Genomic DNA, 16,981 nt, shown 5'->3' with positions numbered 1-16,981 from the left:
GAAGACATTCAAGCGGTCAACAGACACATAAGGAAATGTTCACCACCACTAGCCTTTAGAGAAATGCAAATCAAAATACACAATGAGATACCATCTCACCCCAGCATTACTGGCATGCGTCAAAAAAGAAAACAGGAAATAACACATGTTGGAGAGGCTTCAGGGAGATCAGAACTCTTACACACTGCTGGTGGGAATGCAAAATGATACAACCATTTTGGAAAACCACATGGGGCGTCCTTAGAAAGCTAGAAATAGAAATACCATATGATCCAGCAATCCCATTCCTAGTAATATATCCTAGAGAAATAAGAACTGTCACACGAATAGGAATATGCACACTCATGTTCACTGCAGCATTGTTCACAATAGCAAAAAGATGGAAACAACCTAAATGCCCATCAACAGATGAATGGACAAACCGTGGTACATACACACAATGGAGTATTCTGCAACAATAAAGAACAATGATGAATCTGTGAAGCATCTCATAACATAGATGAGTATGGTGGGCATTATGCTGAGTGAAATAAGTCATCCACAAAAGGACAAATATTGGATGAGACCACTACTGTAAAAACTCATGAAAAGGTTTACATACAAAAAGAAACAATCTTTGATAGTTACAAGGAAGGGGATGGGTAGGGATGGAAAAACACTTAATAGACAACAGGTTAACTGGTAACTCTGGTGAAGGGTAAGAAAGTACACAATACTGAGGAAGCCAGCGCAACTTGTATAAGGCAAGGTCATGGAAGCTCCACAGACACATCTAAACTTCGTGAGGGGTCTAAGCACTGGTCTGAGGGCTGTGGGCACCATGATCTCGGGAATATCTAGCTCAATAGGCATAATATACTTTATAAAGAATATGTTCTACATTCAACTTTGGTGAGTAGTGTCTGGGGACTTAAAAGCCTGTGAACGGCCATCTAGGATACTCCACTGGTCTCACACCTTCGGGAGCAAGGAAGAATGAAGAAAACTAAAGATACAAGGGAAAAATTAATCCAAAGGACTAATAGACCACATCTATTACAGCTTCCACCAGACTGAGTCCAGTACGGCTAGATGGAGCCTGGCTACCACCACTGACTGCTCCAACAGGGATCACAATACAAGGTCCCGGAAAGAGCTGGAGAAAAATGTAGAACAAAATTCTAACTCAAAAAGAAAGACCAGACTTGCTGGCCTGACAGAGACTGGCGAAACCCTGAGAATATGGCCCCTGGATACCCTTTCAGCTCAGTAATGAAGTCACTCCTGAGGTTCACCCTTCAGCCAAAGATTGTACAGGCCCATGAAACAAAACGAGACTAACGGGGCACGCCAGCCCAGCAGCAAGGACTAGAAGAGAGGAGGGACAGGAAAGGCGGTAATAGGGAATCCAAGGTTGAGAAGGGAGAGTGTTGACATGTCATGGGGTTGTTAACCAATCTCATAAAACAATATGTGTACTAACTGTTTAATGAGAAACTAGTTTGCTCTGTAAATCTTCTTATAAAGTACAATAAAAAAATTAAAAAAAGAAAATATTGAAGTTGTCAAGGATTTCATTTTACTTGGATTCACAATCAAGCGGCAGTCAAGAAATCAAACAATGCATTGCATTGGGCAAATCTCACGTAAAAGATCTCTTTAAAGCGTTAAAAAGCAAAGAGGTCACCTTGAGGACTAAAGTGTGCCTGACCTAAGCGGTGGTATTTTCAATTGCCTCATATGCATGTGAAAGTTGGACAGTGAGTAAGAAGATCGAAGAACTGATGCCTTTGAATTATGGTGTTGGCAAAGAATATCGAATATATCATGGACTGCCAGAAGAACGAACAAATCTGTCTTGGAAGAAGTACGGCCAGGATGCTCCTTAGAACAGAGGATGGCAAGACTTCATTTGACGTACTTTGGACATATTATCAGGAAGGACCAGTTCCTGGAGAAGGACATCATGTTTGGTAAAATAGAGTGTCAACAAAAAGAGAAAGACCCTCAATGAGATGGACTGACACAACGGCTGCAACAGTGGGCTCAAACATAGCAATAACTGTGAGGATGATACAGGACCATGCAGTGTTTTGTTGTGTTGTACATACGGTCGCTATGAGTCAGAACCAACTTGATGGCACCTAACAAGAACAGCCACAAGGGAAAAAACAAAACAAACAAACATATTTTTACTAACATTTAATGTAGAGCTGTTATAAAGCCTACTCAAAGCAGTTTAGGGTATCTCATGGCCAACAATGGATTCCTTCTAAAAAATGAAAAATAAGTACAGGGTAGCTATCCCAATGAAAACCAAGTGTTCTGAGAATTAAACTATAAATTAAAATAAATTAGAAATCAAGGGAAATTATTACCTTCCTTTGTTTTTTTCCTCTTCAAAATCTTATCTGGAAAACTGTAAAACTTTAATTGTGAATTTAGTTGTAAAGTGAAAAATCAGAAACAGTAAATAATCAATGAATTTTTTTAAAGGACACTACAATTCTCAGAGAAATGAAGAAAAAAGAATTAAAAAACTTCTCAGAGGGCTTCCATTTAAACAATGGGAACTAGACACATATATTTACCACCAATTCTTCTAGAAATCCACTAAAAATGCAGAAAAGCAATAAGAAAGGCAAAAATTCACTAGAACAAAAAATAAAAGACAACAGCAGACATGTTAAGCTAACATTTTACAAAGTAGAAAACACATGGAAAAATGGTGACTGACTTAGTAGAATAGAAAAAGTTAATATCTAAGAGTAGGGGATGGAAAATGACAGGAGGTAAGTGCAGGGTCAGGTAGAAACCAAAAAGCAAGTCAAATCCTGCAGTACAATACCAGAAAGATTCAAGACACTGGGTACCGTGAAGGGCAGGGAACAAAGTGAGGCTGAAAACAGGATAGCTTGAAAGTTTGAAAGAAGGAGTTAGACAACCAATCCCCCATTCACACTCGCCCCTGTAAATCTTCTCTTCCACTCTACAAAGCCAGACAACTTGCTCCCAATGGAGAAAACAGGAGGTTAACTTTTCAGAAGAAGCTGAAACAGACAGGAGAGAAGAAAGACACAGGTTCCAGGCCATACAGAAAAAAGGAGAATTACAATAAAAATGTACACTAAACAATGAGTCCTTCAGTCCCCCTCATGCACTTGGCTCCCAAAACACTAGCAGTTGGGTTTATGCCCTCTAAATGAGATATGAGAAGATTCCTCTTTGGGGAAATTGATCAGTCCAAGAGAAAAGAATATTGATACTCAGGTATGCCCTAATGGAACTACTAGGTCTCTGCCCTATCATCCTACAATAAGGCCCACTAGTTGTCAAGCCCCAAGAGGGCACACAGAGTTTCCAGTTGCCTTTTCAGGGCCTTACTCTTAAATATGAATGAGTACAAATTGCCAGATTCTTGAGGAAAGTCTCTTACATGAGAGTCAGCAGAGCAAAACAAATTTAAAAAGGATGATATCAAACAGCAAATAGACCCAAAACACAAAGGCAGTCACAGTAGAAGGGAAAAAAAAAATTTTTTTAATTATAGCTTAGTCCAGAAAGACCCACATCCAAGCCATAGGAGTTTCAGAAAGACAGAACAAAAGAAAATGGGAGGAGAAAACTATCAAAGAAACAGAAATAATATTTTTAAAATCTCCCAGACAGGAAAAACAAGACTTTTGAAACTGAAAGAATCCACTGAGTGGCCAAAAAATGAATGTAAAGAGCTACACACCGGGGCACATGACTGAACAATTCAGAATGTTAGGGATGAAAATAAAAAGGTTTCTAAATGCATTTAGAGAGTAAAAAACACACATCATGTACAGAGGATCAAAAATTAGAAGAGCATCAGACTTCTCAAGAGGAACAAATGGTGCCTTCAAAACACTTAAGAAAAATCATTTCCAACTAGAATTCTATCCTCAGCCAAACTATCAAGTATGAGGATAAACAGATTCTTAGGTCTTACATTTTTTTCCTCCCAGGCACCCTTTCTCAGGTAGCTACTGAAGCTATACTGCACCAAAAATAAGGGAGTGAACCAAGAAAGAGGAAGACACAGAATCCAAGAAACATGGAATCTAACACAGGAGAGAGAGGTGAAGAAAAGTGCCAGGATGATGGCAAAGGGAAGTTCTAGGATAACAGCAAACTCAAGAAAAACTAGCACAGATTGGACCAGAAGAATAAAGGGCTTCAGGAGGGATGTCTCCAAGAACAGAATGAAACTGATAGAATATCTGGTGTGTTTAAACGTATTCAGGGATTTTCAGTGTGCTGAAAAGTTGGGGAATAAATTAGTTCTAGATACAAAGCAAACTAAGCAAATGGAAAATGAGGAAAAACAAAAAGCTGCAGCGAAAAGGTACTATAATCAAAGTACACGACATGGTTCCCTTGCAAATGATAATTTCATGACCATAAAGCATACTGATTTAATCCTAAATGGTAATTTTGTACAACTATATTGACACAGCAAGATGGAAAGTGTGGGTATGTTTACTGCATATAAACTGAAGGTGGGTGAGAGAGGAGGTGTTTTGTTTTTTTTTTTTAGGAAAATAATTTATAATGTTAACAAGTAAAAAGCAAAGAAACAGCAAAATAAGAATATTATTTAAAACCTGGAGATGACGACACATAAAACAGACAAAAAGGCTTGAAAATCCTTGCCTGAGGGAGTGGAATTTGCAAGTAGAGGCTGGTGGGGATCAGGCGGAGGACAACTACTTTTTTTTCTATTATGCTTAGAGTGAAAATTTACAGAGCAAATTAGTTTCGCGTTTAACAATTAACACACAAATTGTTTTGGGACATTGGTTGCCAATTCCACAATGTGTCAACATTCTTCCCTTCTTGACCTCGGGGTCCCCATTTCCATTCATCCAGTTTTCCTGTCCCTTCCTGCCTTCTCGTCTTTGCTTTTGGGCTTATATGCCCATTTAGTTTCATATACATGGTTGAACTATGTGTGTTATTGTTTGTTTTATGTGCCTGTCTAATCTTTGGCTGAAGAGTGAACTTCAGGAGTGACTGCAGTACTGAGCTAAAATGGTGTCTGGGGGGCTATACTCTTCAGGTTTCTCCAGTCTCTGTCAGGCCAGTAAGTCTGGTCTTTTTTTGTGAATTTGAATTGTGTTCTGTATTTTTTTCCCACTTTGTCTGGTACTTTCCATTGTGATCCCTGTCAAAGCAGTCAGTGGTGGTAGCTGGGCACCATCTAGTTGTGCTGGACTCAGGACGGTGGAGTCTGTGATCCATTAGTCCTTTGGACTAATCTTTCCCTTTTATCTTTGGTTTTCTTCACTCTCCTTTGCTCCAGACGGGGTAGGACCAGTAGATATATCTTAGATGGTTGCTCACAAGCTTTTAAGGCCCCAGATGCTACTCACCAAAGTAGGATGTAGAACATTTTGTTTATAAACTATGTTATGTCAATTGCACTAGATATTCCCTGAGGCCACGGGCCCCAGCCCTCAGCCCATTATAATTGGGTCCCTCAGGGAGTATGGATATGTCTGTGAAGCTTCTACAACTTTGCCTTGGTCAAGCTGTAGGACAATTACTTTTCATTGTAAGCCCAACAGTACTCCTACACGTCTTTTTTTTTTTTACTACGGGGGAGAAATTAACATAAAAGAAAAAAAAATCTGGACATTCTAAGAATATTTGAATTATCATGGGCATGGCAGAAGCAGCAATGAGATCCTCAACTTCTAATGGTTTCATTGTTTTCTAAGTTGCTGACAATATTAATATATGCTAAAAGATTATGAGCATACCTGATTCAAGGTATTTCTTTAATGATTCTTCAAGGGAAGGAACAGGCAGAGATGGAAGGGTATCCTGGTACTGAAATGTTCGTTCTTCAGTTGATTTAGCCAACTGATTTTCCATGATGCGATCACAATAGGAAATCTAAAGAAAAAAGAGACAGACCTCACAACTTCAACCTCATAAATACTCTCATATATTCTAGATTCAAGTCACTAAACTAGAATATATACACCACAGTATATACAAGACTTGATCCCAGTTCTTAAGGAGGTTATAATCTTGTCATAGATAAAAACCAACTTTAAAAAAAAAAAGTGTAGACTCAAAGCCCTGGAAGTGAAAGAGTGGTAAGTAAAACCAGTATAATTCATTTACCATTTATTGAGCACCTACCATTTGCCATGTACCACACTAGGTGTTACAGAAAGCATGCACTATCTCTTTAATCTTCCTATTATCTCTAAAAGGTAATATTCATTACCATTTTACATATGAAGAAACCTAAATTCCGAGAGATTCAGTAACTTGCCTAAAATCTAAGAGCTAGTATTCAGGACTCAAACCTAGCTCTAACTCCAAAGACCATGATCTTTCCTCTACACAAAGGTAATATGACAGGAGGTGAGGGGAGCTGCAGTAGGTCTAGATGGTAGAATTAGGATAAGTAGAAAAGGATTATGGACTGAGAGACAGCTTTGAAGAACAAGATATGAAGAAATGTGGAAGAGTCATCCAACTATAGAGGAGGTCCTCTATTACAGAATACATAAATCATATGACAAGCTGCTGTAATCTAATTGTACAGACTGTGTGGAGCCTACATGTAATGGTTTCAAGGGTACCAAATTAATCTTAAATATTTCCCATAAATGTATGAATTTTCATCAGAGAAATCAAACTAATCCAAAATGTGAATAAGTTGTACAAGTACTAAATAAAAAATGAGATTTCTCGAAGAAGTCTTTACAAATTATGTTACAATGTTGTTGTTGTTGTTGTTAGGTGCTACTGAGTCGGTTCCGACTCATAGTGACCCTATCGGACAGAGCAGGACTGCCCCACAGTGTTTCCAAGGAGCACCTAGTAGATTTGAACTGCCAACCTTTTGGTTAGCAGCCGAGCTCTTAACCACTACGCCACCAGGGCTCTGTATAATAGTTGAGAAATCAAATACTATCTTTTAAAACTAATAGCAAAACCAAATAAAATATTTCACTCACAGAAGGTTACAGAATTATACATCATAAAAACCAAGGATGTCTGACTAGATCCTCCATTTGTTTCTCTGGTTTAGCTGAAACCCAAATCCTGGCCTTTTCTACCCGAATCGTCACCTACCATTGCACAAGACTTGCTGCCAACTCCTACAATTAAGTTCAACTAACTCTAATAAAGGAGTCCTTGGGACGTTCATACTGTTAACATGCTTGGTTGCTAACCAAATGTTTGAAGGTTCAAGTCCACCTAGACGTGCCTCAGAAGAAAGGCCTAATAATCTACTTTAAAAAAACCAGCCACTGAAAATCCTATGCAGGACCCCATGTATGCCGGAGAGGAACCATGCTCCATGACGTTTTCAGTGACCGATTTTTTGAAGGTAGATTGCCAGGCCTTTCTTCTGAGACATCTTTGAGACTGAAGCCTCTAATCTTTCAGCTGGCAGCTAAGTACATTGACAGTTTGCACCACTCAGGGACTCCAAGGTAGATAAACTATTAAATTATTTTGAAGATGGGAAAACTAACTGTGGCTGGGTGTGATTCTGTCAATGTCATACAGGCAGCGAAGTATGAACTGTGAGTGGAACTCCGGTATACTTGAGAACAAAACTCTTCCACTTTCCACTGCACCCTAGGACTTAAAGAGATCAGAGTCCAGTAGAGATAACACTGACTTTTTAACCACAGTATATTTTTAAGGGCATTGTTGCTTAAGTTCAAGAAATGAGCTGCATATTACTCTTCACACATAAAGCAATGGTTCAACTTGACTTTATAATTCCTTGGTGACTGCAATAGGGATGATCAAATAAAACAGAGCTAAAAGTCAGGGGAAATATCACCATGGAAAAATGACCCAGAACATTTTGTATGAGAAAGTTAATCCTGAATTTTGTAAAGCCCATGAGTGAAATATGTACCATGTCTCCTTGATTCTAAAACACTACTTTTACACTGTAAGGTTTTAGTCCTGAAAAGCCCAGTGGTAAGCCCAATAAAACAATGGCATTTGTAATCAAAGAAATCTGGAAATTCTTTTCTCACATTTGGATTACCACTAAAAGGTACTGCTCAAGTGACAGGGAAGAATGGTTGTTCCTGAGTGCAAATTAAATTCACATGGTCTCTCTCCCCAGTACAGACACTTGGATTTAATAATGTGTACCAATGATTTTGTGCGTGTGTGTGTCTTTGGGTGGTGCAAATGTTGGCTTGGCTGCTAACTGCCTTGGGGGAAGGACTGACAGATCTGCCTCTGAAGGGTCAGCCCTAGTCCAGCGAAAGATTGACGGGAAGGACCTTCCTCCAGTAGTACAGTTCTACTGTTTAGTTGAAGACACATAGGGGTTGCAATGAGCTGCAGTCAACTCTATAGCGGCTTTTTTGTTTGTGTGTTTCTACCAATAGTTTTAGGCATTATGTTACAAAACACGGTTTAGGGAACTTGATCACTTACGATGAATAACCCACTGATTTCATGCTTAGAATGACATATCAAACTAACAAGTAAAAATACAAGTCAGCCTCTATATGAATGAAATAACAACGGATGGTGTGGCAGCTCTCACAAAACACAGCTAATTTTGTGTACAATAACAGAAGTCAACAAACCCAAATGTAATTATAAATGCACTGTCAAAATCTGTGAAGTTCTTTCACTAAGTACAGAGATGTGATTATGTTAAAACAAAGTATGTTTGCAATCTCAAAAGAAAAGAAAACCCATACCTCTACTTTGACACACATGAGGTCGCCACGAGTCAGAGTCGACTCCATGGCAACTGTAATCCTAATTATGCCTGTTTTCTGTGCCTCCTCAGAGCTCATTGTTTGCACTGGATTCGTTAGCTACTTTTACCTTATACAGCCATGTGAGTATATCCCCTCTCCTAAATGAAATGCTCAAGAGAGGTAATACTTTACAAAATGTGTGCTTTTTTCCCAAATAAAACAACTCTTTGAATCCCCCTGAGAACAGAAACCAGACACGGATGTCCTCTATCACCGCTCTTATGCAACATCATGCTGGAAGTCCTAGCTAGAGTGGTAAGGCAAGAAAAAGAAATAAAGGGCATCCAAATTGGTAAGAAAGAGGTAAAACTATTCACAGATGATACGATCTTATACATAGAAAAAAAAATCCACAAGAAAGCTACTGGAACTAATAGAAGATTTCAGCAAAGAAGCAGGATACGAGATTAACACAAAAAAATTAGTTAAAGTACACCAACAAAGAGAACTTCAAAAGGAAATCACCAAATCAATACCGTTTACAATGGCCCCCAAGAAGATAAAGTACTTAGGAATAAATCTAACCAGGGAGGTAAAAGATGTAAACAAAGAAAACTACAAAACACTACTACAAGAAACCAAAAGAGGCCTGCATAAGTGGAAAAACATACCATGCTCATGGATGGGTATGTGAAAATGTCAACTGTACTCAAAGCAATCTACAGATACAATGCAATCCCGATCCAAATTCCAACACTACTCTTTAATGAGATAGAGAAACAAACCGTCAACTATATACGGAAAGGGAAGAGGCACCAGATAAGTAAAGCATTACTGAAGAAAAAGAACAAAGTGGGAAGCCTCACACTACCTGATTTTAGAACATATTATACAACCATGCTAGTCAAAACAGCCTGGTACCGATACAACAATAGACACATAAACCAATGGAACAGAATTGAGAATCCAGACGTAAGTCCATCTATCTATGAGCAGTTGATATTTGACAAAGGGCCAAAGTCCTTTAAATAGGGAGATGACAGTCTCTTTAACAAATGGTGCTGGCATAACTGGATGTCCGTCTGGTAAAAAAAAAAAAAAAAGAAAGAAAGAAACAAGACCCACACCTCACAACAAACACAAAAACTAACTCAAAATGGATCAAAGACCTAAATATACAATCTAAAATCATAAAGATCATGGAAGAAAAAATAGGGAAAATGCTAGGGGCCTATCATGGATTGAATTGTGTCCCTCAAAAATATCTGTCAACTTGGCTAGGTCCTGATCCCCGATATTATATAACTGTCTACCATTTTGTCATCTGATGTGATTTCCCTATATGTTGTAAATCCTAACACTATGATGTTAATAAGATGCTTCAGTGGCAGTTATATCGATGAGATCTATAAGATTAGAGAGTGTCTTAAGTCAATCTCTTTTGAGATATGAGAGAGAAGTGAGCAGAGAGACATGTTACCTCATACCACCAAGAAAGAAGCACAGTGAGCTGGGTTCATCCTGCATAGAAAAGCTCCTAGTCCAGGGAAAGACTGACGGGAAGGACCTTCCTCCAGAGCTGACACAAAGTGAAAGTCTTCTCCTGGAGCTGATGCCCTGAATTTGGACTCGTAGCCTACTAGACTGTGAGAAAATAAGATTCTCTTTGTTAAAGCCATTGACTTGTGGTATTTGTTACAGAAGCACTAGATAACTAAGACAGGCCCTAATGTTGCTGTTGTTGCTCGGTGCCATCGAGTCAGTTCCAACTCACAGCAACCCCATGGGGGCATAAACAGTGTACAAATCATAACTAACAATGCACAAACACCAGAAGAGAGACTAGATAACTGGGAGCTCCCAAAAATCAAACATTTATGCTCATCAAAATACTTCACCAAAGAGTAAAAAGAGAACCTACAGACTGGGAAAAATTTTTGACTATGACATTTCTCTAAAATCTACAAAATACTTCAACACCTCGATAACAATAAGACAAGTAATCTAATTAAAAAATTGTCAAAGGATATGAATAGACACCTCACCAAAGAAGACATTCAGGCGGCCAAAAGACACATGAGGAAATGCTCTTGATCATTAGTCATTAAAATAACTAACCAAACCTGTTGCCATCAAGTCTATTCCAACTCACAGTGACCATACAGTCATTAGAGAAATATAAATCAAAATTACAATGAGATACCATCTCACCCCGACAGTACTGGTACTAATCCAAAAAACAGAAAATAACAAATGTTGGAGAGGCTGCAGGGAGACTGGAACTCTTATGCACTTCTGGTGGGAATGTAAAATGGTACATCACTTTGGAAAACAATATAGCCCTTCCTTAAAAAGCTAGAAATAGAAATACCATGTGATCCAGCAATCCCATTCCTAAGAAATAAGAGCTGTCACATGAATAGACATACGCATACCCATGTTTGTTGTAGCACTAGTCAAAATAGCAAAAAGATGGAAACAACCTAAATGTCCATCAACAGATGAATGGGTAAACAAATTATGGTACATACACACAATGGAATACTACGCAATGATGAATCTGCAAACATCTCACAACATGGATGAATCTGGAAGGCATTAAGTGAAATAAGTCAGTTGCAAAAGGATAAATATTGTATGAACCCACTATAAGAACTCAAGAAAAGAACATTCTTTGATGATCATGAGGGTAGGGAGGGAAACCAAAAAAAAAAAAACCAAACCCAGTGCCATCAAGTTGATTCCAACTCATAGTGACCCTATAGGGCGGAGGAGAACTGCCCCATAGAGTTTCCAAGGAGCGCCTGGCAGATTCGAACTGCCGACCCTTTGGTTAGCAGCCGTAGCACTTAACTACTACTCCACTAGGGTTTCCGTGGGGAAGAAGGGGGAGGAGAAATCACTAACTAGGTAGTAGACAAGTGTCAACTCTGGTGAAGGGAAAGACAATACACAATATAAGGGAAGTCAGTACCACTTGACCAAAGCAAAAACATAGAAGTTTCGTAGACACATCAAACACTTTGAAGGATCAAGAAGTTGGGGCTGGGGACCATAGTCTTGGGGACATCTAGGTCAACTGGCATAACATAGTTCATAAAGAAAATGTTCTACATCCCACTTTGGTGAGTAGCATCTGGGGTCTTAAAAGCTTGCAAGTGCCATCTAAGATACAACTACTGGTCTCATCCCATCCAGAGCAAAGGAGAATGAAGAAAACCAAGAACACAAGGAAAATATTAGCCTAAAGGACCACACGAACCAGGGATTCTACCGGCCCGAGACCAGAAGAACTGCTACTGCCACCAACCACTCTGACAGGAATCACAACAAAGAGTCCCGGACAGAATGGCAGAAAAATGTAGAACAGAATTCAAATTCATGAAAAAAAAACCAGACTTACTGGTCTGACAGAGACTGGAGGAACCCCCAAGACTATGACCCCCGGATACTCTGCTAACTCAGAACTGTAACCATTCTCAAAGACTACTTTTCAAAGATTAGACAGGCCTATTAAACAAAAATAACACTCATGAGGAACCTGCTTCTTAGTTCAATTAAATACACAGGACGAAATGGACAACTTGTCCAAAAGCAAGACAAGAAGGGAGGAAGAGACAAGAGCTGGACGAATGGACACAGTGGACCCGGAGTGGAAAGGCAGAGCATGTTGTCACACTGTGGAGATTGCACCCAACGTCACAAAACAACATGCATAAATTTTTGAATGAGAAATTAACTTGAGGTGTAAACTTTCACCTAAAGCACAATAAAATTAAAAAAAAAAATTGAGTCTTATAAAGATTCTTAGTTTCTAGTAATTTTCTGAATAGTAAAATACTTTGCAAGCTTAAGTTTCCTAAGTAAATATAATCTTTCAGTGGGAAAAAGAAACACAAAAACAGGGGCAGAGACTATTTTCTGCCAAAATTGTTTTTCCCCTTCTTTATTAACAGAATCCTGAGTTTTAGCTGGACATATAGTCACCCAACCAGAGTATCTTTCCTATCCTCCCTTAGAGTCACTGTGGCATTGCGCTGTATGTATAACCTCCAGGTCATGCTCCTAAAAATGACTTTATGTGTTCTCACTGCCCTTTCCCTCCTTACTGCCTGCAGGTAGTACCAATTAGAGCAGGGCCTTGGGCCTATTTATGGAAGCCATGTATTGAGGTTGTCAGAATCTCCCTACTGCCCTGGACCAGCCCTACCTCTAGATGTTTGAAAAAAGAAACATGTATCTTGTTCATGCCACTGTATTTAGGGGTTTCTTCCTTGGTGTAGAAAATTTAGCCTATAACACTAATAAAAAAACCAATCTAAAGAGATAATCCAAAAATAGGGTGTAACAATAACTTCATAGCTCCTATCTAATGACTGGCTGCACTCTACTTTGATCATGCATAAACATAGCTTTGGACAGAATGGATATGTAGATCTTGGTCCAAATACTAACTCTGCAACTTTCTCTGCCCCTGGGCAAATAACTTTAACTGAATTTCAACTTCCTTACCTGTATGAAGATAATCATATAATCAGAATTGTTACCAGGATTTTTTTTAAATGCCTGCAAAAGCACTTTATAAAAATAATCTTGAGACAACCATATAATGTTAGGAAGAATTTCTAGGAATGCCCCCCAAAATCCCACCCCCTCTAATCCCCAGAACCTGTGAACATGGTAAGGTATCACTTCAGTGACTGTGTTATCTAACAAGGAATTAAGAGACTTTAAAAGAGGGAATTATCCAGGTGGGCCTAATCTAATCACACAAACCCTTAGAAGCAGAGCACTTTCCCTGGATGGTGGCAGAAGAGAAGTCAGAAAGATTTAAAGCATGAGAAAGATTAAAGGTGCTGTTGCTGAGGAAGGACTCCAGCTGACAGCGAGTAAGGAAATGGGGACCTCAGTCCTACAAGTGCAAGAACTCTGAACGAGCCTGGAAGTGGATTCTCTCCCAGAGCCTCCAGAAAAGAGCCCAGGCCTATTGAAAACCTTGATTTCAGCCTTGTGAGATCTTAAACAGAGTAGCCAGTTAAACCCACCTGGACTTCAGATCTACAAAAGCTGAGGTATAAATTTGCATTGTTTTAAACTGCTAAACTTGTGGTAATTTGTTATGGCAGCAATAAAAAAACTAATAGACATACACAGAGACGATAAGCTATTGTCTGTATAACTCCCTGCCACTTAAAAGACTCTAGAAAATAAGATTAGAATAGGAAAGATCTGTGGAAAAACCTTGACAAAAATGTATCTGTATGTAAAGGCCGTATCCTGGAAGAAATTTTCACCACAGAGCCCATAATCTGCAGAAGCAATCTGTAAATTGCTCCACTGGCTTAGCCTAGCTTAACCGCAACTTTGTCTCAGGAAAACAGGTGCCCAGCATGCATGCAAAAGGTAGCCACGTCCACCAGATGACCTTCTCTCAGAAGCCACTGTGACATCCAACCCACTGGCAGGATTCAAATCAGCAGAGTTAGGGAACTGCACAGGCACCACATCCTATAATGAGTGATGCTAACACTCCCTGAGCCCTTTGCAGCAGGCGCCATCTTGGCCAAGGGCTGCACACACACCTCATTTCCATAGCCGCACCTATTCCCCTGAAAATCCCGCCTTTTCTCAGAAAAGGCATGACTAAAGAAAGGCCACTTAACATAACCTGGTACATAAAAGCAGTAACCTCCCTGACTCAAGCGAGTCAGTCTTCTGGAGAGGCTTAGTCCCCCGGCTGACTCCTTTTGCTTGACTCAAGCAAAAAAAAGCTTGCCGAAGATAAAGTTTGTCTTTTGCGTGTATTCTTACTCATGAAAAGACAAGGACCTTTTGTGTCAGATTGGCAATTGGTAACAGAAACTGAGAGCCAAGACTACCAATTTCATACTGACTACACAACAGATACACACTAAAAATAGGAATTATCAAATTCTTTTTTGCTAGATTATTTGCCTTGAATTCTCAGCCACAAAAATTAAATAAAACAATAATTCCAGTATAATGAATATATGCATTCAGAAGAAAATGATCATGACTTTGGATTTAATTACAGTAGACTTCCTGGAAGTAATAGAATGTGAACACACAGCAAGTGGAAAGAAGAATCAACAACAGGAAGTAAAAGAATAGATTATCACATACTAATGCCTCAATATTAGCTGTTTAGAACAGCTGGGAGCCTGTTGAAACAATTCTGTTTTGAGATCACAGGAAAATGAACTATGCTGTCGACTGTGGTAAGGAAGAAACAAGCTTAACAATATACGACAAAGAAAAAAAATTAACAAGAGCTGGGGAAAGAAAGTGAAAGGCAGAGAGTCTAGGCTGGGATGCCCCAAGACTCAAACTTTTTCGAATCACTGCAAACACACGCAAAAAGTCCATCAGCTACAGAGCTGATTTCAATTATGGTACGATTCTCCTTACACGAGATGGGTCCATAGGACCCAAGATACCTCTTGCACAGCGGGGACCACACAGGAATGGGGGTGAAGCTCGGCGCCAGAGAAAGGGAGGAGCAGAGGGTGAAGGGAGCTCCGAGACTGACCCCACCAACTCAAGGGAAGTCCCGCACACTCGAGAGGCCACCAAGTGAGAGAATTCCAACCAAGCACCTGAAGGCCTAGCCCAGCGGCCCAAGATGAGGGGTCCCTCTATGGCCCAGACGAAAAGATGGACGACAGGCAAACTGTACCCCTGCCAAGTCCGGGCGCCTCCGCAGTTCCCGAGACTTCTCGGCCCTACGCGACTTAACTTTCCCCCGCCCACGAGCTGGAGCCTTAGCTAAAGAAGCGAGCGCTGCCGCGGGGGCCTGCCAGTCCTTATAGCCCGCTCCTCACCTCCTCCGCCGCAGCAGCAACACAGCCCTCTCCCTCCCTGACGCCGGGACTGGGAATTGGACCGAAAGGCGCATGGGTCCCGCCCCATACTCGTCGAGTCACGGGGACTGGACCAAAAGCTGCGAGAGTCCCGCCCCGCGCTGGAAAGCTGAGGCGGTCCGGGCTTGAACTCTCTAGAGCCTGGGGCCTCTCACCTTCGGCTTGCGGCTTTGACCCTGCGATCCGTTCTGGGCTACTGGCCTGAAAAAGGCTCGCAGGACGCCTAGTGAGCGGGTGGACTCCTGCTAGGTCACAGGTCCACGCCAACTGCGGAAGGAGCGCGGCGTCCTGGCTCGGGACTTCGCGGGGCATCTGGGACTCCGAGCCCGCCACCCCCCGCCCAATCAGGTATCCAGCCCTCTGGGACAAATGCAGGCACAGATTGTCCAAATTCATCTTCACGCAACTTCTGCAAGACTTGGCTCCCCTTCGCTCCTTTTTTTTTTTTTTTTTTTCCTATCGCCCCTAGCTCTGGCTTACCTGCCGCTCCTCGTTCCCAATGCTGCGCTTCTTTGCACTCCGCAAGACAAGACTTTATAATCAAATCCGTGTAAGGGTGTTATATTGCCCACCTCGTGTCCGGGCAAGAGAGCAGTGACCACTCATCTCTGCTTGGCCTCTCTTTCCCTTCATCTTCTGAAGCTGAAGTTCACCCAAGCAGATATAGGACAGCAGTCCCCACCGTCATGGGCCTGTCTTTGGTCAGGTCTTCCTGTTGCCCATGGTCTTTGAAGCCCGCAGGGATGTTTACGTTGCAAGCTTGAGGCTGATAGGACATTTTTTGCTGTCGCACCAAGAAATGGAATTTCTAACCAAAGTGGAAGCGGGCATGTTCTAGAAAACGATCATAATGTGGTTAAACTAGTTTCATAAACTACATTTATCACCTGAAATAAAAATATTCCAAGTTTTATTTTTGATTTTAAATACATTGTTCCATTTTTGCGAAAGGGGCGACGAAAAGTTTACTGGAACTTTGAACTAGTTATCAAATATAAAGAACTAGATTTCAAATTAACATAATAGGACCCAATCCTTTACCTGTCTTTCCTAAGTCTTTGGTAGTGAAATCTGACCTGAGGTTGTATATAACTGAATATTCACTTGGTATAAATATTCATGTGTTTTCTACAGAAATATTAATGTGTTTGATTGCATGGGGACTGGGGCTGTTGCATAATATGTGGTAGACACACCATTCAAAGCAAAATACAGAACTCTAAAACACACGTGGCCAAAAAAGATTAAGATAAGGGACTGTGGACCTATAGTATTTCTGAAGGTGTGACAAAGAACTTCTTCCTTCCATAGTTACATAAACCTGTTATTTTGGATAATGTTAAAATTTGCTTACAAGGTAAGAGTTCTTAAATATTGAAAAAAAAG

The 16,981-nt window shown here is 40.3% G+C and overlaps 1 protein-coding gene across 2 annotated transcripts in view; it reads right to left on the bottom strand.

The window, feature by feature from the left end:
• CROT (carnitine O-octanoyltransferase) overlaps positions 1 to 16,032 on the bottom strand; it is a 55,497-nt gene extending 39,465 nt beyond the window's left edge. For both annotated transcript variants that reach the window (XM_064289945.1, XM_064289946.1), the window contains exons 1-2: positions 15,557 to 16,032; positions 5,769 to 5,904 (exon numbers count right to left, since the gene is read on the bottom strand). In XM_064289945.1, the coding sequence (XP_064146015.1) occupies positions 5,769 to 5,904; positions 15,557 to 15,991 (571 nt within the window). In that variant the 5' untranslated portion in view covers positions 15,992 to 16,032. The remainder of the gene's footprint in view (positions 1 to 5,768; positions 5,905 to 15,556) is intronic.
• Between the last annotated feature and the right edge of the window lie 949 nt (positions 16,033 to 16,981).

The sequence above is a fragment of the Loxodonta africana genome, chromosome 8, assembly GCF_030014295.1.
Source record: "Loxodonta africana isolate mLoxAfr1 chromosome 8, mLoxAfr1.hap2, whole genome shotgun sequence".
In the NCBI taxonomy this organism is placed as follows: Eukaryota; Metazoa; Chordata; class Mammalia; order Proboscidea; family Elephantidae; genus Loxodonta; species Loxodonta africana.
This window is presented reverse-complemented; position numbering and strand designations above follow the sequence as displayed.